The sequence below is a fragment of the Mchenga conophoros genome, linkage group LG12 (genome assembly GCF_057382185.1).
Source record: "Mchenga conophoros isolate Kocher_MC1m ecotype Shallow Benthic linkage group LG12, M_conophoros_male_GT1.1, whole genome shotgun sequence".
NCBI lineage: Eukaryota > Metazoa > Chordata > Actinopteri > Cichliformes > Cichlidae > Mchenga > Mchenga conophoros.
Window position 1 is genome coordinate 20418109 of NC_140537.1, and position 25533 is coordinate 20443641.

Genomic DNA, 25533 nt, shown 5'->3' on the forward strand with positions numbered 1-25533 from the left:
ATTTATTGCAGGCTGTCAACCTGTCAGCAGCGCCAGTATAGAGTACTTACGAAAATGTCTCTGTTGTCAACAAACTGTTAAGAATTAATGACAGAGGAGAGAAACCAAACAAGCGCTGCTTTTCACTGTGACAGACAGTGTGATGAAGACACCTTGCTTGCTCAGACATAGCCAAGTAAAATATGCAAATGGAGCTTCGTCTCTTTGGTATTCCTTCCTCTCAAAGTTTATAGTGTCACTACCAGTAAACAAGACTATTGAGCACTCTCTCCTTTCCTTTACAGGAAGTATTAGTGATCAGTGGTGTCAGACTTTAAAAAAAAAAGAGAATATCCCCTTTATAAATTAGTTCTAGTGCTGTGTGTGTGTGTGTGTGTTAAATGTTTTATTTATTTTCGACCTTGTTCTCTGACTTAAAGTTGCATTTTTAATGCCACGTTCTCTTCACGGATCCTGTTTGTGTTACCTTTCTGTGTTTTAACATGCTGCAGCTATAAATCCATCCAGCTATCACAGAAAATGAGGTCTCAATAACAAAGAGTGCATCAACGATGCATCTGTGCTCAGTTATTATAGCTTTTAAGAGCTGGGATTTACTCGGCAAAGCTTGCAAAACAGCTAACACATCACATTTCCTCCATTTCCTCTTTGATGTTCTGAGCAGCCCTCACATGACATGAGATCGGGGTTAGAGGTGAAAATGCCGACCTGAAATGCTTGCGCAGCAGTTAGATAGAAGGATTAAAAGCAGAAATGAGAATAATAACAAACAAACAGCAGAGGAACAGAGGGGTGCACTGTGAAGCAGGTTCAGCATAGCCAAACTTTCTTTGTGTCAGCTGGCTCAACAATTTCTCAAACCCCCAGTCAGAGATAACGGATATCGCTACGGTTGCTATCAACAGTCTCTGTTAATCCAGGCTTCCCGCTTCTCACATAAAAGAAGGATTCGGACGCATTATTAGACTTTTCGTCCGCTCAGAATTGATCATTTGAGTGCCGCCTGCTTCAGTCAGAGACATTATGAGGAGAGCAGGTGATAGAGATTGAAAAAGAACGGGCTGTAACAATGAAACAGCAAAAGGAAGGCCTGGGGGCATTCAGGTTTTACAGTGGCCCATACCCCAAAACAGGAATGTGGAAATTACATTAGAGTGTGTCCAATTATTTCAACTGATTTATCACAGACTGGTCAAAGTCCTAATCTTTGTTTAGCAGCCATGGTTTCAGCAGAGTAAAATCAGGTCTAGGATCGAGTATAAAAGTATTCATTTTATGCATGATCTACTGAACTGTGACCATATATGGTGATTTTTGTACTGCAGTCTTTTAGCAGGTTCCTTCAGCTGTGCCAACATTTTTATTAGGTTGCATCTATAAAATGTTTTCCTTCAGGACTTGGAGCATGTTGTGATTATAACCTGCTGTGCACCAGGTTATCTGTTCAGCATAAAGCTGAATGTACCAAGGTACAGCCACCTTCGTCACAATGAGAACCTTGACTTTAAGCTTGAAATACCACCCTAACCCAATAATCTTGCTTTGTAGTGCACACCTCTGGAGAGAGCAGTTGAGCTATGAAAATATTCACCACATATCTGCATGGTAACTCTCTCTGATCTCACAGTATTTCCAAGAAGCAGGAGCCAAGAAAGAGAAAAAGGAAGAGTGAATGCAAAAAGGAAAGGGTGGGTAGAGTCACCCCACCATGTGTTCGGGACTTTTTTAGATTATAAAGAAAAAAGTTCCCACAACAAAGCAACAAAGCAAGCCACAGTTTTATAACAGGTATAGCAGGAGAAATAATTTTTAGACACCCTGCTGAATTTGTTACAAAGGAAAGATTTTCTGGATGTTTGGTTCATATTCTGTCTCTCTCAATTAAAATTCAGCTAGCATACGAAATAAAGACTGTTCATTAGTTTGTAAGTGATCCAGCAGGGAATCAAAAAAATTAAGCATATTCTGTACTATAAGATCATTACAACTCCTGATAATCAGCTCTTTCTCCCAAGACTGAAGTTTTCCACTGGCAGGCAGTCGGTGTTTAGGATGAAGACCACAGGCGGCTGGGCTGTGTAGGTAGAGCAGCTCCCCGGGGAAAGAGGTAAACACAACAGAGCAGCCTGCTCCCGACTGTGGCAATAAAACAAATCTTTTCCCTCAAAGTAGCCGCGGGTGTTACACTCCTGAATCAAAATTACATCTTTGTGCCTAAGTACAGACTCTCAGGACACTCATATCTAATCAGATCCATCTTAGAAAAGGGACCCAAGTTTAATATTTTATTTTCAAATATCAAATTCAATTTTTATGGCAAATCTATAATGAAATTAAACTTTTTGAAGGTTCCATTTAAAGGATTCATTTCACATTTATTTTAGACTGTGAACCTGTCAGTGTTGATATAGAGTATTTATATCAGCAGTAGTAAACACTTGACGTGTTGTGTTATTGGATATGCTGATGCCAGACTTACAGCGGCGCGCAGACTCCTGACTCAGCTCCAGCCTATAGATGGACAGTCTGTTGGGCCCTCCGCACACGTTGCTCTTCTCTCCTTTGCACTCCATGTTGCATTCGCTGTCTGAAGCATTGGGCGCCTGGATCTTATGACCACAATAGCACTCTGCGCCAAACTCCAGGCCTGCAAACATATATCCCCTGGAGGGAAGAGGAAAAAAAGGATTAGCATTGTTAGCGTAGGGAGACAGAGGGGTTTAAGTGATCGTTTTGAGCCTTCATTATGTTCCTTAATCCTCCACAGGCAAAAACAGTTCATCCTCTGGAGCAGCTGGGAGAGCTGTAATCAATGGAAACAAACCACTGATGTGGTTTGTGCATGAAAATATTATTCAAGAATAATGCATCGCTGTGAAAACGAGAAAACTTATGTGCTTTGCAGGCGTCTTAAGCAAAGCCAATTATAAATGTGTGCAGTATACTAGAATTTATCACACAGGGCTTCTCCTCTCCGTACTGTTGCCTGATGAAGGATCTGACTCCCAGAAGGCTTTTCAGGTGCAATTAGACATCGAATATGCATACCTCACACAGGAGAAATCCTCAGGCTGTCAATCAAACCCAAACCCCTTTCCCCCCCTACGATGTGTTGCCCCACATTTGTTTGTCTGCTTTTATTAACCCGCTACTCTAGCAAACGTGGCTGCAAGAGGCAAGAACTAATAGGAGAAGGAGCTGAAAACAGGCATCTCTCTCTGCTCCTATTCTCTGCTCTGTGAATCAGTCATGGGTGTAATTCAGTGCATTCGATAGAGCCGTCCCTGGTACTCCACAGGGAGGGAGGAGGGAAAAAAAAGAGGTGAGAGAAGGATGGTGAGGTATCGCGGAGAGTGAGACGGGATGAGAGGATAATGGGAAACAAATGGAGGAGAAGTGGGGGAGATGAATGGCTTGAAAACTGGAGCGCGTATTTTTACTACATGAAAACTGTGGCAGTGCAAAAAAACCCTAAAACAAAACAGAATTTTTTTGGCAATCAGTGAAAGAATACTTGCATTATAACAAACCGACTGATGTTTTTTTACCTTATAAAACATGATATAAATGCAAATGTAATTTAATAAACGGCCTGAGGCTTTTTGTTTTGTTTGTTTTTTAATGAATGGGCTTTAATTATAAACCAACGCCAGCATGACTCAAAACCGCAGTTCAGTGTTTCAACAAAACAATCACATTTCTTTATAATATGCAGAACTAAAACACAGTAAAAGCTGAGCACTGCATAATCTTAGAGGCCTGAAGAGGCCGGGTCAAAATCTAGTTTTAAAGTCTTTATCACGTCGCTTGTGTCATTTCGTTTTGTACGTTGTGTTCAATGTTCTACTCAAGCACAGGAAAACTATTCACGTACACAAACAGGGAGGTTAATGGTCCGGTTAGCTCATTTTGCCCTGGGCCGCAGTAACAGATTAATGTGGCCATAGCTGAACGGAGGCCGAGGAAGGGGCAGCCCAGTTAAGTTCTTCCAGCAAGTTGTTTGTGTGGCATGACCACAATTAAATAGAAAAAGGGTATTTTTGAAACTGCAGATCCAAAGTTGGGAGGACTTGGATGCCTAAAATATCATGTGGTCTGTGGTGGAGCACTGGCTCATACTTTAGCCTATTCCAAGAGCATTTTCAAACATTTTCACACCATAAACAAATGTATTCTGTCACGTTGAGTCAAGAATGAACTCTGGAACTCAAAAACTGTGAAGGATTTGTTATATGTGATATAAAAATGTGATACGATTGGGAGCCTGTGTGCAGCCACAAATGGGCCTGGAGGTCATTTTGCTTGGTCTGCTGTGCATCTTTCCTCGTGAGCTTTTCTCTCTCTTTCATTTATTTATTTTTTGCTTTTTTAGCTCAGTTACGATGGGAAAGTACCTTTTGATCTCCTGCAGGTTTTTTTTATCTCCCCTTCAGCTCTTTTGTAGTGGAGGGTTTTTTTTAAAATTTCTCAGTAGGAATCAAAAGACAGCAAAAAAAAGAAGGTTAACTTGCCTAATGGATGAGTTTTTTTGTTGTTTGCTACTGTCATACCTTTCTGCACAGTTGTCCTGGCAACGAAATACAGTCATTTTTTTGTAGTCAAAAAAGGAAACTCCTCTCAGAGCTCTTTTCTGAGTGTCATCAATGTAGCAGCCGATGTACTTTGCTGAAAAAGGAAAGAAAACACAGTTGGTCGTGTGTGCAGAGAAAACATAACTTATATGTACATAAGATTACATTTCTAACGTAACAGCTCATACAGAGCAATCAAAACCCTTTGTCAGAAGTGTCAGAGGTGAATTTTATCCACATTAGAGTCCTCACACACAGCGTCACGCTGTGGTGACATCGCACATGGGAGTCCAAACTGGGGCAGAAGCTTTATTTATTTATAAAGACAGATATCCCCTTCTAGTGGCCTGTAACTGTAGTGGCAGTCATCTCTCTGCATTTTTCAGAAGTGTGTGGGGGCTGGGCTCTAGTGAACCTCTGCAGAGGCATACAATGACCCTCTAACAGCTTCTTGCCTCTCATTAGAACAACGTTCTCGTGTTTAACCGGGCTACACAGACCCTACCAGCAAACCTCTCACCATCTGTGCTCTGCTATCACCCCTTTAAACCTCTGTTAATAACTAAATGGGGGAAAAGCATAGAGTCCCCTGCATTATCTTAATTGTGCTGGTCTACAGGCCTGCATTTGAGCAGCATGTTGTGCACTGCAGCGGATGGTAATCTACCTATTGTTGAGCTGGAAAATAATCTGCTTTTTGATGGAGGCAAATGCAGATTTGATGAAACAGCATCTCTTGTTTTGAATAGCACACTTCTGCTTCGCATTACACGAAGGTAAAGGATGAAATGGCAGATGCAACTGATACAATTATTGTTTTCAATCATTTTAGCATCTTCCGAAATGACCTCATTGCAGCTGGTGAATCACATTTTCCATAGTGCTCCGAGTATATCCTTTCTCCAGCCTACTCCTGTTGTCTATTTGTGCAGCATACATCTGTGCAATTGGCCCACACAGCAAAAATGTGCTTATGCGCCGTGGTCTGCATCTTATCGCAATATTCCCTTCAAATTAAATTTAGAGCCAAGGTGAATTAGTACATTTGGAGTAAAAAGAGAAGGGGAGAAAAACTCTTAACCCAAACACAGCCACCTTTGGAAGACAAAAGGCTCTTAAACACTACATATTAATGAGTGGCGCTGGATGCACGAGCGCAAAAGATAGCTTTGAGGTTATTAATTACTCTATCATCACGTTCGGCTGCAATCCCGTGAGGTTAGAGTTTCAGAAAAGGGCGGCGTGGGGGTGGAGGCGTGGGGTGGCTGAGTGTACATTGTAAACATGTTTGCTTTGCTCCCTCTGAATGCAGAGGGAGCTAAAAAAAAAAGGTTATTACCGCTTGTGCATTGTTTTATAGTCTAAATTTGAATTCACAGCAGGTTACTGTGCTGTGACTCAGGGATTATGACCCGCTTCACGCTTACAGATGTTGGGAGTCTTTCTCAGAGTTAAAAATCAGGAGGGAACTCTGCTGTTGTCATAGCACACATAGCACAGATGGAGCAGCAGTCCCTCACACTTATGTTTCATCTTTATGGCAGTTTAGCTCTCCCACCTGGCTGTACAGCTTCTCTGGAGAAAAAAAAAAACAGGAACCAACATCACTAAAAGGTAGTTTAAACAAAATCTGTCTGTTTATTTACGCTTTTTTTCAAATGTCTATTTTAGGATTTTATAGATGATTAAATAGAAACAGCCAGATAGCATGTGCTCATTCCCAGTGAAGTTATCTCCCTGCCAGTGCGTGAAGCAGATGATTATCACAGCTGGACTGAGGATTTCTCGCTGGCTGAACGATACGGGAATATTATTTCTTTTTTAAGCACCACTCAAAAAGTCACCTGACAATTAATCTGCTTTACAGGTTTAACACGAACGGAATAATATTTTGAAATACAAAATAAAAGGTAAAAAAAGTTCCCACCTGTACAGCAGGTAGTTGAACTTTAATTCCACTCGACTCTGAGGAGACTTAACCTTCTAATTTCCAAGTCTACCGTGCATTTCCATCATAAAGGTGCTTTTTTCCCCATTAACAAACCTTCTCACTGCCATATAGATTCCTTTTATTTAAATAAGAGTTCAAAAGTGTAGTAACACGAGATGAGCTGTGAAGTGTAATTGAGGCACGGATGCTGAAAACATGCCACAGAGAGAGTAAAGCCTCTTCACATTTCACCAGTGAAATTGTGATATTTCTGTGTCTGGACTCCCATTGATGAGCAAAATGTTTCTAGCTTTCAGTAGTGGCACCCGAGTGTTTCGAACTCATGCTGTTTTGTATTCTTCCTCCGTGGCGCTGTTGCTCTTTGAGTTTCTTGCACTTATCTAACGACTGTGGGTAAAATGTTACATGTTAACATAAGAGGGGAAAAAATGGTGTTACTACTTTTTTCTTAAGGACTTAACTAGTTTATAGTTTTCTCTTGTGTTTCGCCATGAAGATAGGAGCAACACAAGGGTCGTTTTTTACTTAATAAATGCATATGGCAGAAATGTGAACTGTTGACTTCGTTTTCAAATGTTTGTGCTTCATCCAAGAGCAAAGAAAGTGATAGACACGATACGAAAATCAGAGAGGAGGAAGAGAGAACAGAGCCAGGAGCAAATTTGTCCATGTTTCATTTTAAAAGATCTTTGTCCTGTTCAAGCTCAGAGATGTCAGCTGCAGGTAGACACATCCCAGCCTTACACCAGTGTTTCCATAACACATTATGATTTAATAAGCTGGCACTGAGTTTACATGTAAACCTTTTAAGACGGGATTGTGCACATGAGCCAGATAAAGGGGTTAATCCCACAATCGTCTAATCGTCTGGTTGTTGTCATATCAGTCAAAATGTGAGCATGTGCAGAACATGTGAAGGAGCTACAGCTGAAGCACAGAGACGGGGAGATCCTTAAAGGATTTATTCCGGAGAAAAGACATAATTATAATTATCATCTCACTCCACTCTGAGGAGATTTCCCACATGACCAATTACAGCTAGTAGCGTCGAGTCATTAAGATGCAGCAGTTTGTAATTTTTGGGATCTCTTTCATTTTAGCACAAAGTGGGACAAAAGCAGCTTGTGAGTATGCCAGTGAGCTTCCATTATGAATGGGCCTGCAATAAAAAGTTCAGCATTTGCACCACTGCTGCTGCTATGTTGCCAATTTAGCATTTTTCTCATGCAACATATTGAAAAGAGTTAAAAATGAAGCAGTTAAATGAAAAGTGCGATAACAGCGTACCATATATGACAAATGGAGCCTCTCCCAGCTGACATAATGCATGACTCGGCGTTCACCCTGGACAGGACTAACCACTGAACCATATTGTTTAAAACTGCTTAAAAGAGACATTTGCTAACTTGCTTTGAGATGTAAAAGAAACTAAAGGTTGTGGCTCAGATGGTTTATTTGGAAAACTCCCCAGCTAAAAAAAAGTGCACAACTGCAACAGCGGTTTTCACCCACCTCTTCCATCATCCAGGTCTTTGGCATTGCGTCCTTTCAGCGCGCGGTTCCAGTTGCTGGTGTAGTCTCGCCCCCTGCCCACCATCCCAAGGCCCTCCTGTCTAGTTTTCTTCATCCAAGGGGGACCGAACCTCCGTCCACTTCTCCGTTTTTCCTTAAACACCCTACTCATGAGGCCAAGTCCCCGAGTGTCCGATGAAGCCCAGCTGCCCATCTCCGAAGCTATAAGAGAGTCTCGGCCTCCTCGGGCTCCGGGACCGTTGTCCCCGACGAAGCCAGCGTGCAAAAAAACGAGGCTCCCGGCGGTCAGGTAGAGGAGGATGAGGGAGAAGAATCGCACAGGTTTCCTGCGGAAGTAGCGCTGTATCTTCAGCAGAGGCTTGGCCATGCTGGCTCTCCCAGCCACTCAGACACACTCGCCCAGTGATGAAAAATCATAAAGATGAAGAGTCAACACCACACACAGCCCCACTGGGCACCAGCTAAAGCAAAGATAAAAGTCAATGAAAAAGTCTTAGACCTGCATGAAGGTCACCCAAAAAATAACATGTCTTTTCCCTTGTGGATAAATCTCCAGTCTCGTAAGGAAGGCTGCTTGCATCTGTGCTGCTCTGCCGGTTGTGAGAATCTCTTTCTGCTCCCACTGACAGACCTGCCCTGACAGCCGGCTCTGGGGCCACGTCCTGAAAGGTGAGTGGGTCCAGGTGAAAGATGATCGCTCAAACGCTGCTTTCACTTCAGTTATCAGCCTACAAAGATGCCACACCAGCACCGCAGTGGCACTTTCTCCCACACTGTGCGGAGGGAAGAGGGTTTTATTTATCAGCTGAGCTGAGATCCTTTCAGCTCTGTGCGGCCGGCTATTCACTGAGATGATCCGGGAGAGAAAGGGCGTGCCTCACCATCTGCAGTGAAGACACACACACACACACACACACACACACACACACACACACACACACACACACACACACAGGGAGAATAAACATACACCTGAGTCAGTTTCATCACATGTGGAGTGGAAGAAAAAACATGTGCAGGTTACAAAAGGATAAAGAAGGCAGATCTAAAACGTCTTGGAAAGCTACAAATCAATCCGAGAAAAGACACAGAAGCCGAACACTAAAGCATTTCCTTTACAATACTGTTGGTCCATGCAGTTCAACTTTGTTATGCAATGCAAGCGATCTTCATTCTTCTGTCAAACTCACAGCAAACAGAAATACCAGATGGAACAAAGACAAGCACAGAAAATTAAATAACAGGATTCAAAGCAATTACGTATCTTGGAAACGACTCTGTTTTTAACCGTTGCGCCAAACAGTCATAAAAAATTAACTCTACAAGCCTCAGAGTGCTTTATTATCTTTAATAAATTAAGCTAAGCAGAAAGGACAGGAAAAAATAAAACAAAGCTCTACCCCGCAGCATTTTCTTTAAGATCTATTGTCTGTGGGAGTTTGTGGGAATTAAAGACATTTGTGTAGATGACAGAAAAAGAGCAAAAAGCATCTTTTAAAGAATGCAGAGGTTAAAAATCTGGAAGATTAAGGGTGGTCATCCATAAAACACATGCTTTCATGATTCTGTTCAAGATTTACTGATTGCTCCATTTTGGTTGTGTGTGTTTCGGGATGGCTGTATCCCGACTTTCCAAACTCTCTGCAGCTTCTCTCAAAGGAGTCTCTGTTCTGGGACGAGCCCCAGAGGCTACAGTCGGATGGTGTAACGCAACACTCCTCAAGGTCAGGGAATTTTCCAGAACATTTGAGGGGACACTCACCCATGTGACTTTTCTGTCTGTCTGCCTCAGGACAAATCTGCAGAAGACTTGTCACCTGAAACCTAAATGGCACCGCAGTCCCCCCCACTTCCCCTTCTTCTTTTCCCCTCGGTAGTCTATGAAGACTCTGGGACCCTCAAGGAGAAAAAGATTACATTCATGTGCTTCAGCCTGACACAAAGACGGCCCTCATCCTGTTTGACGTCTCTCAAAACTTTGCCTGGATGTAAGGATGGCTTCCATTACCGATGTCTCTCCGCATCTTGATTATTGTGTATTTTGTTCATTTTTAGGATCAGATCTCTCTTCCACAGATAAAAACACGAGACGTTCTGAGATGTTGCAGCCATGTTCACGTCAGCTTTACGAGGACACAAAAACAAACAATGGAGCTTCAAAAAATGTCCGAAAAATAACATCTTAGAAGTAAATCTCTGATGGCGCCAAGTCGCTGAGTATGAACAAACAAATTCACAAGAGATTTAAGTAACTGTTTGACATTTGGGGGAAATGCATTAATTTCCTTTGTCTGTAACCTAATTAACATCTTTATTGTTTGATCTGTACACAAACAAAAACGCCTGCTTCTGCCTGTTAATTTTTCCATCCCCTAAGAAAACAAGTACGATAATAAACTCTTCCTTTAAACGTGCCTGAAATGTCATCCTTTCATTCCCATGAAACAACCTCTTTTCCACAATAACGCAGTTACACAGTAAGATAATTCCTCAACAGCTGTATAAAGACTGTTGAAAAGTGACTCCTGCACTCCAACTCCACATTGTAGCCACAATAATTTATCATTCCTGCGTCAGTGTTTCGCTCCCGGTCGATGGAGAAAAGATATTCCTGGACGACTCGGCGACTGCTAAACAAGCTGGTGTTTGTTTCAAACCGAAAACTGTTTGCCCAGGAGACGCTGAATCATGTCGAAGCCAGGGTTATGCGGTTGAAAATCAAACTGCGTATTACATCATGCTTACGACCCCTACCTCACCGAAGACAAAAACACAAGTCTAATAATTTGCACCGGTCCTTCCTGAGATCAGGCTGCTTGAAGGCCACGGGGGTTTTGAGTGGGGCTGTTACGTTTGCCACAGCTTAAAATCAGCGTTCTCTACTGAATCGTATAATAAATGGATTTATGAGATCAAACGGACACGTGTGACATCTAATCACTCTCCCTCTCATGAACACGACAGGACCACACACAAAGGATAATTACTGCTGTTAATAATTCATGGTCCCCCCTCCCCAGTTACCAAAGTGAAACTGAGCTCTACTTGTGGTTAATTTGCAGTAACAAAAGTGTGGATGCATGCTGCAGGTACATGAGTCCCATGTTTAAAAAACAGGCAAGTACACACTTTACTGTGCCTCTAACTCTGCCAGTTCCAGCACAAGTTAATGTTAATATAATATATGTCTGTGTGGATTTTTTTATGGTAAAATATTCAATTTTTCACAGGAAAAGTCAGAGGATCACTATTTAGATGCAAAATCTTTACAAAATGAGTCAGATTATAAATATTTGCTGAGATATTTCAGACAAAAGTGAAGGTCTGACTGACCAAATAACACTGGCTAACCTCCCTGACCCCAAGTATGATCCCACCGTACTTTGCAGCTTAGTTAATCGCAGAGGTGGGACCAAGTCATTGTTTTGCAAGTCTCAAGTAAGTCTCAAGTCTTTATCCTCAAGTCTCAAGTCAAGTCTCAAGTAATGTCAGGCAAGTCAGAGTCGAGTCTCAAGTCACTGGTGTAAAAGTCCGAGTCAAGTCACAAGTCTGAAACTTTGAATTTCAAGTCCTTTCGAGTCTTTAAAAAAAACAAACGAAAAAATAATGTTGCAGTTATGCTAAATGTAAATATTAGACCATGTAATTTTTAAATCTGTGTTTTTCTCAACACATGACAAAATAGTGAACTTAGAAAATATACACAAATTGTGAAATTGCACCTCTTTAAAATGCAGCTCAATTAAACTTAGCTCCAAGAATAATTTTCACCGACAGTTCTGAGATAAGCTGCATGTTATTCTTGGATGTGGTTGTAGGACCAGCTTTAAAATCGCATGACAAAAATATCATACACATTAAAAAAAACTGTATCACCAACGTAGCCTGGACAACATTTGCTAGTTAGATGAAGTCAGCTATCTCATCGTAGCATATTTATATGCATATTTATAATCATACGGTTCTTGGAGTGAGTGCATACACTCATGAAGTTTAGTAACTTCAGGTCACTGCAACAAGCCCAGGTACAGTTTACCGACGGATGGGTACAGGACCTTGAAATGCACCGTGTAGAACGAAAGACCATCGTACGTATCATAAGTTTACCAGTCTCACAAATCGTCGTCATAAATACACATTCCTTAACCGTTTATTAATAGGACCTTTGAGCTCAACGGTAATTAATTAGTAGTGGAAATAATTTCTGGTACCCATCACAGAAATGTAGCAGTGACAATAATACTGTATGCTGTAATCGTACTGGGCAATTAGTGATACAAAAAACCTGTTTTATCCTGTGAATAAAAGTATATGTTTTTGTCAATGTACCATAATAACAGAAGCGAAACGCAATATTGTGTCAGGACAATTCACTATTTATGCACAATAAATAAAGGAGCATAGTGCGACAATTTCTGTTCAGCGCCAGACTTGCTTGTAACCTATATCACCAATTATGTTATGAAAATGACGTATTAACTACTACAAAACACTGACCTTCGTGTAAATGCTTGGAGCAGACTAACATGTGAGCTGGAGTGTTCTGGGACGTTATATTTGATCTTTGAATGGCTGCAATCCAGGCCATCCGTCGCGTCTTTGTTACTTCGGAAACATGAACAATTTCTCTTCAACGACGTAATCCGATAACAACCGATCTCTTTACCCGTCGGCTTCCCGTGGCTGTCATGCGACCGGCTATTGCAGTTAATAATACAACAGCTTCTTGACATTTTTGTGTTTCTTTTTATCGCTGTATAACTGATTTTAATTGAAAGCCTGCGTGCGCTAGTACCGCTTGCCACGAGTTCCCAGAATCCTTTGCGGTTCTGAATGACGTCACATTTTCAATCTCTATATAATATGCATGCTAAATTTTATATTTGGGGTAAAATATCAAGTCTTTTCAAGTAAACCGGTTCAAGTCCAATTCAAGTCCCAAGTCATTGGTGTAAAAGTCCAAGTCAAGTCACAAGTCTTAGAACATTTTTTCAAGTCAAGTCTAAAGTCATAAAATTAATGACTCGAGTCTGACTCGAGTCCAAGTCATGTGACTCGAGTCCACACCTCTGGTTAATCGCATCCTTTCTTCTGGGAGAAAATAGGAGAACAGAATTGAATAAAACAGACACACGAAGAAAAAGGAAATGCAGACAGAAAAGAGACAGGAGGAGCTGTGGAGGTCTTTTTTTTTTGCCAGATCACCGATATTACTCCAGTGGAGTGGGCACAAACTCACTGACTGACCATTAATTCACATTCATATTAAATGAGCCAGCAAATATTTAATCAGAGAGGATTTCAGGACGGAAACGTCAAAGTTAATCTTTGGCAAGCAGGCGGACGGCCAGCTTTGCTTTTGGTGCAGGCAAACGCCGCCACAAGTCAATCCATAAATATTCTTCCTATGGGACTCGTTGGGCAAGGAGAGGAATGAGTGTTTCACCTCTACAGTCAAGAAACAGACAACTGTCAACTAGCACGGACAAGTGGTGGCTTCAAACAAGGAGCGATGGGAAGAAATCAGCAATAAAATATCTGTGCTCTACTCTGCCTTTGTTTGCAGGTTGTTAAATGTTGATGCTGATCACCTGAAGTGCACAGATCGGGTTTGAGAGTCTTTTCATCCTCTCAGCTCAGCATCAATTTTCATGTTCCCAATGAAAGATTCAAATATTGTCCATAAACACTTTATTGCTGTAAAATGTACTGAATAAATGCACATTCACAGCTATAAACAAAACACCGCCCACATGCTAAACTGACCATAAGCTGAGCAACCGCCTCTCCACATTGTTAGAATACTTTATGCAGTTAAAGACTCGTAAAAACAACCATGCTGCGACAGAGATGACACCAGCAGGAAAAAGGCTCTATTAGAGTGGTTATGCAATACTTGATTTTGCATAACGGTTCTGATTCAGGACAGGAAGAGAAAAGTTATTTCACACCCAACAAGATGTGATCTTTAGTAGATTTGGTTTTTAGACGTGTTATATTTAGTCATGACAGAGGCAGAAAAAACATCCAGTTATGTTACATGACTCTGCAGATCCTTTCCAGGTCGCCAATTTTCTTTGCTTTCGTTCTTTTCACCAGTTCGTGAAGTGCAAATCAGCTGTACGGAATCAGCTATGATATCCTCCCACAGTTTTTAAATGGGAAAAATACCGGAAAACAAGTGTTTGGTAAAGCGAGGTTGTGTTTAGTCCGCAGTGGGGGGAAATAAAAAGCAAGGACAGTCATTAACAATGCGTTTGCACACGAGGGAAACACACACTGCTGTGATGGAAACTAGCAATATCAACAGTGGCAGGAAGAAAAGGTTATCAGGACTCTGGTGCCAGCATTACTGGGAGGGGAAATCATTTGAGGTTTCTTCTAATGCCCTCTTTGTCCCTGTTTGTACAACTTCGAGTCCCATCCTGTAAAAGAGCCGTTCTGTGGGACGTCTTCTTTCCTTTAGCAGCAGAGGGGGTTAACAATGATAGCGGCAGCAGCCCTGACCCTCCCCTCACCCTGGGGCCCGTCCTTCCGCTCTCCTGGTGTGTTTGGCCTGCCAGTGCACATTAGCTATGACTGTCAAATCACATCAAACTAAAGATCGCATTCCTCCCCCGGTGACATTACTAAGCATGTTTGTTTTTACACGCAGATTCCTCATTCATCCGGCTGCAAAGTTGCCTTATTGCAGGTCTGAATGAAATGTCAAAGCAGAGGAGTTATTGAGAGCTCCTCTTTAGCATAAAGTGTGTAAATGTGTTTATTTCAACATTGGTTTTAGGTGTTTTTCAATGAAAACTTTATGGAAGACATCTGCAGTCTAGAAAAAGATCCATCTCATGTAAAAACTGAGAAAGCTCAAATAAACCACTGCCAAAGTTTTGCTGATCTGCAGAAGAGATTCAAGTGGCTCGCTCAGCACAGATGGCAACTCTTAGGAGCGCATGACCCCTGAAAACTGGAGTGTGAACATGACTGTGTCGAGTAACAACAGGATTATACTGCCAAAGCAGTTTTCTTCCTTTAGCGTTTGGCAAAAGCTGCTGTGGTATGTGCTACAGTTTTGGCTTCCCATCTTGTTGTAAGCCATTTTAATTAAAACTGTGTTTATCTCACTGTGTGTTCACATTAGTGATTGGCTTAATGCCCAATACACTTCATTAGTGGTGGCCACTCACAAGGAAACTCATCAGCAAAGATGCAAGAATCACCGCACGGCGACAAATCCCATGAAGTAAAGCACTCTGCTCACAAACATTTTATTACGAATGGTTCAATTTTAAACTTTCTCCCAAATCCAACAACATAACTAGGAACCATCACATCCAGCAGGCTCCTGACACCTCAAAGTATCACTTAACATATCCTGTGATAAAGTTTCTAAATATAATGCTCCACTATCAGCGCTGCCTTGTAATGCATGCTGTTTATTATTGGCTCGTCTGTCTAGAACCTCTGTATGTCTGGATATTTTTAAAAATGTGAACTATCTGATAAAAGTATGACAGAATTTGAGTACGTGTGATTAAAAGTGTGTTAAAACTGACTTGGGATGATGGCGTGCTTAAAAGCGAATAATGTAAGCTGTTAGATTTCGTGTGTTTAGACTTTTTCAGAATTATCTGTTTAACTTCATTTTAGGTTTGAGCAACAAACCTTCGGACACGCTGTAACATGTAACTTAAACATTGTGATAAAAGCTCTGAAGCTCTGAGTTATAGAAGTTCCATGATGTGCAGCCGATCAGTGTATGAATGTAAACACAGACCGTAAGGTTCAGCAGAGGTTTACGTGACAGAAATAATGATGACACGACGCATATGTTAGCCAAGTTTTAAGAGGATACAAAGTTTACAAGAGGACCAGCACTACCATTTTTATTATTGAGAGCATATTTCAGGCTGACATAATCAGCATGTGTGTAAATAAATGATGATAGCAGATTAATAATCCACAAATATTTGGCTTTCATCCACCAAAGTTCAAGGTCAACTCAATGATTTATTTGTCAAATATTTACAAATATTGTCAACATATGGAATAGCACCATATAGGATTTAAAACTCCGTGAAGCGCTACCTTATCGTGGTGGAGGGGTTTGTGTTTCCCAGGGATCCCAGGGGCTATGTTGTCTGGGGGCTTTTGCCCCTTGGTAGGGTCTCCCATGGCAAATAGGTCCTGGGTGAGGGACCAGACAAACAGTGATTCAGAAGACCCTTATGCCCCGCCCTGGAGCCAGGCCCAAGGCCCGAGGGCGAGCGTCTTGGGCCCAAGGCCCGAGGGCGAGCGTCTTGGGCCCAAGGCCCGAGGGCGAGCGTCTTGGGCCTTGGTCCATGGGGCCCGGCCGGGCACAGCCAGAAAAGGGGACATGGGCCCATCCTCCCGCAGGCCCACCACCCGCAGGAGGTGCCGTAGGGGTTCGGGTGCATTGTGTGCCGGGCGGCGGCCAGGAGTGGAGGCCCTGGCGGACTGATTCCCGGCTACCAAGACTGGCAATTGTGACATGGAATGTCACCTCTCTGGTGGGGAAGGAGCCTGAGTTAGTGCGTGACGTTGAGAGGTACCGGCTAGATATAGTCGGGCTCACCTCTACGCATGGCTTGGGCTCTGGAACCAGTCTCCTGGAGAGGGGCTGGACTCTGTCTCAGTCAGGAGTTGCCCCTGGTGAGAGGCGGCGGGCTGGGGTGGGTATTCTAATATCCCCTCGGCTTGCTGCCTGTACGTTGGGGTTCTTCCCGGTGGACAAGAGGGTTTGTTCCCTGGGCCTTAGGTTCGGGGAACGGGTCCTGACTGTCACCTGCGCTTATGCGCCGAGTGCTGGTTCAGAGTACCCAGCCTTCTTAGAGTCCCTGGGTGGGGTGCTGGAAGGTGCTCCACCTGGAGACTCTGTTGTCCTGCTGGGAGACTTCAATGCTCACGTGGGTAACGACAGCAAGACCTGGAGGGGCATAATTAGGAGGAACGGCCTCCCTGATCTGAACCTGAGCGGTGTTTTGTTATTGGACTTCTGTGCAAATCACAGTTTGGCCATAACAAACACCTTGTTCGAACATAAGAGTGTCCATAAGTGCACGTGGCACCAGGACGCTCTAGGCCGCAGGTCGATGATCGATTTTGTAATCATATCACCAGACGTGCGACCATATGTTCTGGACACTCGGGTAAAGAGAGGGGCTGAGCTGTCAACTGATCACCACCTGGTTGTGAGTTGGATCAGGTGGCGGGGGAGGATGCTGGACAGACCCGGTGCACCTAAACGCGTAGTAATGGTGTGTGACGCTGCTGTATTGAGCTGCGGCTGCAAGATGGTTGGTGCCTGTTGTGGTGGTAACCCCGAACCAAATGGTGGACACCAGAGGTGAGGGGGGCTTATCGGGCTTGGTTAGCCTGTGGGACTTCGGAAAGAGCTGACAGGTACTGACAGGCCAAGTGGAATGCGGCTCGGGCAGAAGCAAAAACTCGGGTGTGGTAGGAGTTCGGAGAGGCCATGGAAAAAGACTTTTGGACTGCCTCGAAGAGATTCTGGCAAACCGTCAGGCGTCTCAGGAGAGGAAAGCGGTGCTCTACCTGCACTGTGTATAGTGCTGGCGGAGCGCTGCTCACTTCGACTGAGAAAACTGTCGAGCAGTGGAAGGAATACTTCGAGGACTTCCTTAATCCCACTGACACGTCTTCCGAGGAGGAAGCAGAGGCTGGGAATGAGAGGGATGACCAGCAAATTTCCGGGGGCGAGGTCACTGAGGCAGTTAAACAGAGGCACCGGGGAGCCCCTGGTGTGGATGAGGTCCGCCCCAAGTTCCTGAAGGCTCTGGACGTTGTAGGGCTGTCCTGGCTGACACGCCTCTACAATGTTGCGTGGAGATCAGGAGCAGTACACGTGGACTGGCAGACCAGGGTGGTGGTCCCCATTTTTAAGAAGGGGGACCGGAGGGTGTGTTCCAACTTCAGGGCCCACGACTCGGCCCCGGATAAAGCGGAAGAGGATGGATGGATGGATTTAAAACATCAAACTGATGATAATGCTCTGCAGAGCTTTTTAGATAGCCTTTGTTTCTTACTGCCACTGTTTGTATTGACAATACACAGGCATGTAGGGAATCATACATGAGGATGTTAAATATCATGTTACTTTCTTGTGATTTTGTTATAATATATATGAATACATGTACAAAGTTCCTGAATAAGTATAATATCTTTGGAAAACAAGATAAACGTGACCAAAACCTTTACCAAACATGAAGGCTACACATGTATATCTATAGCCACATAAACAAAAAATAATTATACTCAGTATCTCAAGTACATGAAAATGGGTTTGAACAGGACAAATTAACAAAATCCTGCACTGTGCACTTGTTTTTACTGCACCACAAACCTCTTAAAGTAAGTTCAATGAGAACAAATAAAAAAATGAACACATGTAAAATACAATGCAAGTCCTTTAAATGTAAATATTGCCCAGACAGAGAGCTGCCTTGGGGGAGGTTTGTGCTTTCTCTTGTGCTTCTGCATGTTGTTTATTCAGAGAGGTACATTACGACGGAAGTTCAACACTGCCATGCTTTCTCAGGGTTAGCTGGCTTAAAAAAAAAATCCAGTTGGCAATAACCAGTGTCACATCTGTGGTTATCAACTGTTTCTGTGTGCTCGCTTAAAAAGGGGTATTTCACACCTCATATGACTCATCTTCCACACAAAATGAGTGCCGCCTACTAAATGGTAAAAAGAATCTACGAAGACTACAAAAAATATAACAGCAACCATGTTGAAGGAAGGCAGGACAGGAATGCTGCAGAAAGCGTAAAATAAGTTTATTTTGAGTTAATATATTTATTCTAACGCTGAAACATTAAAGCTTACGTCCTATAGTGAAATTAATTTTATTGATTCAACAGGTATTGTTGGTGTTCTGACACATATAAAAGTATGAAGGCATTTTCTGCACATTGTCCTGCACATTCCCAGCAAAAAATCGATGCATTAGTATTAACTAGTATTAAAAGAATTGGTGAAAATGTGCCATTTTCAGCAGTTTTTAAAGTGAAACTCCTGACCATTTTTCCATTCATAATCCAACCAAATTGTGGATTTGGATCAGAGTTAGCCACCTGAATGTACAGAATATATATCACTACATCTTAAACCCACAACTGCAAGCACGTAAACATTTGGGGCACTAATCTTAGCACTGAAGAAAAGAAAGGAAACGGTAAGCCTGCTAACAAACACGACACACACACACTCACATCTTTTTTTTCTCATCAGAGATAATAATTGTAAAATACGACCTTTGTCAAATCACATCCTGCCCTGGAGAAAACTCAGTCCCGACCACTGCATCACTATGAATCATCTAACTGCTTAATTATTAGTTTATCAGCATAAGTTTACGGAGAGACACTACGACAACAATCATTCATCTTCCCCAAAACAACACTGAGAAGTTAATTATTCAATTCAGGAAAAGAGCGTCTGCTTGATATTTCAACATGTACGTGACATTTCTTTTTCTTTGCCAATGTTGAAACAAGCAGTCGCTGTATTCCTTCGTGTTGTTACCTGGCCCGGTTAGTTAACCTCCCCCAAAAGCCAGTGGTAATTATGAACAGCATTACATTTGTTATTGGAGAGAGCTGAATGCACCAATGAGAGGAAAACATTTTAAGAACAATCCCCCCAAAAGCTTAAAAATTAAGCCCAGGATGGCAGGGAAAAGGCATCATTGTAATCCTGATAAAACTCCAGGTCCATTAAGCTCAGTGGTGACTTTTACTCAGAAAAAGAAGAGGTAAATTAAAGGGTCTAAAAATAATGTAATCCTCTCCTTTGACTAGCCCACAGTAGCATTAAGCTGCAGAGCTTTAATAGAGTCACTGATGATCATGAACATTTCCACCAGAGCAGAGTGATAAGCAACTTATACAGTGAAAGCAAAGTGGAAGTGATAGAATAATAGCTCTATTGTGACTGCGGACACGAAGCAGCAGAGTTCAATTAGGAACGAGCAAAAAGCCAAAATCCGGATTAGCACAAAATTTTCTGTATATTTAAAAGAATGGAGAAAATAATGAAATAAGAAAAAGTAAGTTGTTTGACTCTATTTCGGGAGAGAACAGCTGGAAATGTTTTTGATGCCAACCGAATGACAGTTCTGGTATTAATGTGTCAGCAAGCTCCTAACAGAGATAAACATCCCAGATGCCTGCTGTGTGACTTTCTGACTCACCCTCGCTAGCTGCAGCACCCAGATCCCAGTTGGCCACATAGACGGGCATTTGAGAAACAATCACTTGAATTGGTTCTCTTTAATGGCTTCATAAAAGAAGTAATTATTCTGCAGCGGGAAGGCGCTGTCAATGGGAGATCAAATGATGTCTTCCACTATCCAACCTTAACAAAGCTCCTCATTCAGGACCTTACAGGGTATCTGCAGCTTTTTCTCAAAAAAGGAAAAGAGCTTGGTTTTTTGTTTTTTTTGCCCCACTTCTCTTCTCGCACCTTCTCTAAGCACACAGGATCTCTGCTTTAATTAAAAGTGAATTCTCAAAGCTCAGCTCTGCTGTGAATCTCAGCGCTCTCTGCTTCAATACGCTTAAGGAGGGGATTGCGGAGGGTTTTCAGTAAATGTTTAGTTGGTGAGGAGGAAGAAGAGGAGGAGGAGGAGGAGTGTTGGAGGTAAGGAGGGGAAAAGTCGTGTGGAAAAATGGAAAGTTTCAACAGTCAACAATTAATCTAAAAGCACAAGACTCATTCACTAGAGAAAATGTAGTCATTTATTAAGAGAGAACAAGGCAAGAGCTTAGACTTTAGAAAAGTGCAGTGCTGCAGCACTCATGAACGTGCATTTGCCTGATCTGTATTTGGTATCACTCATTATCAAACATATTAATATTTATGGGAAGCTGTTTACTATTTGTGAGCTGGATTTTTGAGTACTCTTCATTTAGTGCCCACTGTTACCATCATTGTTTGTGGGAAACATATTAGCATGGCTGAAGCTCTGCTCCACTTATTGGATCTGCTCCATTTATTGTTATTATTTATGACAATAAATCACTTTTTTGAGGGCCTAAACATGTTTGAAAACTCACGGGTTTTGCACGCGCATCACAAATAAGGATTCAATATTTTAAGGATCTCAGCACCCTCGGCACATACTCTGGCCTACATGAATGAAATTTGTTGCACATTAGATTTCCACTGTGGGATCAACACATGACATACAGCAAGACATACAGTGTAACTACTGAATGCTCAGTAATGCCGCCTAGTGGGCACAGGAAGTGATAAGTAACAAGTTTACGCAACAGCCAGTTAGATTCCAGGACACATGGCTATACTGTTGATGTCCTTAATCAAGATTCCGACTTCCACTTGAAAGCATGAAATGCGCCATCGATATGGATAAAAGAGTGAGGACCACGTCATCTCTGCTCAAAGCTTTAATTCTTTTTTGTTTGGGAAAATTATACTTTGAGGGGAAATGAGCATAAATAATCTGCTAAATTGTATTCTCTGCTTAGTGCCAGACAACAACACTAGCATCACTCAGGAGTGTGGAAAAACAAGGCCAGGGGACCAGAATAAGCCTGGCAAAGACCCAATCCGGCCCACTGGTAACCTTTGGAAAATGTGATGAAGGGCATCATTTCCTGCTAAACAATTACAATTAAAAAGCATGAAAGTTCCTGTTATTTTCACTATCTACCATAGAAATTATAGAAATAAAGTGGGCCCACAAAGGGGAAAAAAGGAGATTTTCTGGGCAATGAGCTGCCAGAACTTTTTCTGTAATTTTACAAATTTATTTATTTGTGCTGCATTTACTACATAACCATTTTTTATTTTATTTTTTATTCTTCTTTGTCTTATATTAAATGGGATTAAATATGTAATTAAACATGTGACACACTGACAGAAATGTGGGTTTTACTGGTTCGGCCCACTTAAGGTCAAAGTGGGGTTTATGTGGTCCACTGAGTTCTAACATAAAAGGTTTAGAGGCCTTCGTTACTTATTTATCAAAATAAAATGTTGTGTTAGTGTTAGCACTGCACTCGTCCATGATGCACATAATCCACCGTCTTTGCCAAGACAGTTGATCAAACACAATTCGGTTTTCTGCTATTCCCTCTTGCTGAGTGAAACGGCAGTGCTAGAGCTCATCTCTGATTTAAAGACCACTTAATGTAGAAACAACAAAGGGGACTTACTTAGAATCGGCTTAGCAGTTTAGTTGTATCTCGCAAAAAAAGACCTCTACATAAGTCATTGGGAGGAGGTCAGAAAGAGTGGAGGGTGTATAAAATGCGGGGTTTCAGAAGAGATGAGAGCTCTGGATCCTCAGTCCCACATGTTTTTGGCAGCAATTAGTTATAGCATATAAATGGACTACCAAAAACAGAGCTGGAAGAACAGTGACTATTGGATTTGCATTCACCAAGCGGACAGAATAAAACAACTGCCAACGCAAGCTTGTGGTTATCTAAGCTCGTGTGCATCTAAGCATATGCTCGCCATCGTGTTTTCCGTGCCGGCTTGGGTTGGCCAGGAGATGTTTTTACATGTTATTGCCCACGAGTGACCACAAAAAAATGAAAGAGATTTGACAGATGAGGAAAAAAAGCTGAATTATCCCTTTACAAGTGCAAATATGCATAATTCTATTTTTTTTTTTAGCAGAATCACTACTGCAGATCAGAGGTTTGACCGCTTTTCGTGCTAAAAACACCAAAAGGAAGCATCTTTCGTTTGTAATGATCCGAACTGCATCCTCTCGTACTCATGGAGTACGGCTTAACTTATTCCCTGAGGAAGATGTTGACACAACTGTCCTTGTGTATCACACAGCTCCTTCTGGACCGCTAGGCAGAGTAAGAACAGAAAAACAGTCGAGTGCTTGGTGGTGCAGCAGGAGGGGAGACAGACCCTCCACTGTATGACACGCATTCAAGCTCCCATGTCAACGAGCAGCCACTCTGCTGAAGTGTCTTTAAGCAAAGAGCTGGATCCTCCAGCACTGTTGTTCTGCAGCTCTTCACTCTCACCTCCCACAGCAAGGGGAAAATGAAAGGAACACTGTTGTTATTGTTACGCAAATACAATGAACAATAGAGCAGACAGGAAATACTCGTTAAACGAAACAATCATTAACGTGGGTTTCAAACGCTCTGAAGACACTTTTGTTTTTACGCCATAGGTATTAACAAAATCTCACTTCCTGTATTCTGAAGTCTTTTCTGGTTCCTGTGAGGAATCACAGTGGTCTAAACCCTACGCAGCTGAAACTGTTGTCACCTAAAGAAATCATTTCAAATTTATTGATTAGATTTTTTTTTTTAAATAAATTAAGACTTTGACGTTTGAGTACTACATATGTCTGGAACACTCCCAACATGATTAAAGAGGTTACTCAGCAAGCTGTGTGGACTATAAAAGGTGATCCTGTCCATGGCACCACATGCTGGGATGACTTCAGCAGATATAAAATCTTGAAACTACAAGCTGCTGTCTCAGCATGAAGCTCAACAAACAACAGGATTCTGTAAAAGACTCGGGTATGTGGTATTTTTCCACTTCATTCTGTCACTTTATGTGCTTTTTAGATTTAAAGAAAATTCTCATTCTCTTCGGCGCGAGCAAAAACTACACCAGCATGTCTGTTGCCTAACATTTCAATGCATGTAAAACATCCCTCATTCCTATTTCTCCAAGTATCATTACACAAATTATATATGATGAATGTGATATTATTGCATTGTTATTTGCTACATTTCACCCTTCCATCTGATTAATGTAGAAGCTAATCTGCAGTGTCTGCAGAAATACATTATATTGCATTTGTTAATAATATACTTTATCTATGAAATCTGAACCTAAATAGGTGCCAGTTAGTAAAGTAAAAAGTGTGACATTTTCTGGGAAATATATGGCGGAGGAGAAGCAAATAAATGCAAAACGTACCTCAAAATCTTTTGTAAGCACTCAGCTGGAGTCCACTACATAAAAGCATACGTTTTCCCAGAAAGCAGATGAAATGATCCGTTTTGCAATTCTAAAAAGTTAAACAGCAAACATCTTGAGCTAAGTTCCTTATGAGATTGCAGTGACAGTTGAGTAGTTATATATGTTGAAATAAACCACGAAAAAAACATCAATGTTTTCAATTTACAGTGTTTGCACAGACCGCCGCCCCAGCAGAGCAGAAGCTTATGCAGCCAAAGCATATGTTTTGAATCATGACTGAAAATTATTTTCTCACTTCACTGGAGAAATGTTCTCCTGCCGCTAGTATTGCAGAAGTCTATATTGCATTTACCACCTACACAAACAACCCACAGCAGAATCTCAAGTAACTGACACCCATACTGGTGGAGTGTCAAAACAGCAACTTATCTGCACTGAACATAACAGCAGCCTCGTACCGACTGACTTTATTTTACTTTACAAAAAAGATAATGAAAGGATAGCATGACAACAGTCTGCTCATCTGTCGTGGAGCGCTGTTGTACACAAGCTGTTTAGCAGTTTTTGATGAGCTGTTCGGTGTGAACAATTACGCAGGGCAGTGGTCTGGATGCATTCATTGGAGGAACATGAAGAGCGTACATATAATAGGATGCTCTGTAAGCACGCCTCGCAAAATGTGTAGTGAACCGCGCGCCTCATCAGCATCGCGCAAATCTCCGTGCAAAAGGTCGAGCAGCACCAGAGGCCTACTGTCAACATATCTTTTCCAATTAGATATGAAGATTGTTAGAGGCCTCGCTGCTTTTACGTTCTATTTTTATTCAAATGATGGTGTTGTTGATAAGTTGCTGATGTTCTGATGTCCTCGCTGTTGGTCCCGTCAGTTCAATATTCCCATGACTGAACACTGATAATAACCACAGCGATAATGTGCATGTCAAATTCACACGTATTTTAAGACTGGGGGGAACTAAGTGGGTTTTGTGTAGGAGTATGTTAAGATATGCACTTCCTTTACTTAAGAACTTTTCATTAGTTTCTTTTTCTTTAATGTAATTTGGCAGAATATCGAACAGAATTTAGGACAAGGACTATCTGCCTTCTCTAAATTCTGCTTTGTTTTGAAAATCAAATCCTTTGAAGAAAAGGAAGAGAAAGAGAAAGCTTAAACTTTGTGTGTGCATGTCTGTGTCTGTGTGTGGTAATGCAGTGTTGTGCCACACTATTGTGATGTGCAACAAAATTACCATAACATAAATTATTTAAATTTTAAGGTGACAACTTGGTAATTATGTGAAGATTTAGGTTGAGGTCAGGTTCACAGGAGTTGAGGTTTATTCGTTTTGCTAAATTGGCAGCAGGGATTTAAGAGTCTGCTGTCTCCCCAACACGCATATTTTTATATTTCCAATTATAAATCTTTGCTTCAGCTAAGAATGTTAATGTAAGTCACAAAACAATGCTTTCACAATAATCTGCTCACGATAATCAAAATACGGTGATTCT

At 41.8% G+C, this 25533-nt stretch overlaps 1 protein-coding gene across 1 annotated transcript in view; it reads right to left on the reverse strand.

The window, feature by feature from the left end:
• wscd2 (WSC domain sialate O sulfotransferase 2) overlaps positions 1-25533 on the reverse strand; it is a 44535-nt gene that overhangs the window by 9939 nt on the left and 9063 nt on the right. Inside the window, exons 2-4 of the mRNA XM_085294363.1 lie at positions 8035-8939; positions 4551-4665; positions 2480-2664 (exon numbers count right to left, since the gene is read on the reverse strand). Coding sequence (XP_085150489.1) covers positions 2480-2664; positions 4551-4665; positions 8035-8422 — 688 coding nt within the window. The 5' untranslated portion in view covers positions 8423-8939. The remainder of the gene's footprint in view (positions 1-2479; positions 2665-4550; positions 4666-8034; positions 8940-25533) is intronic.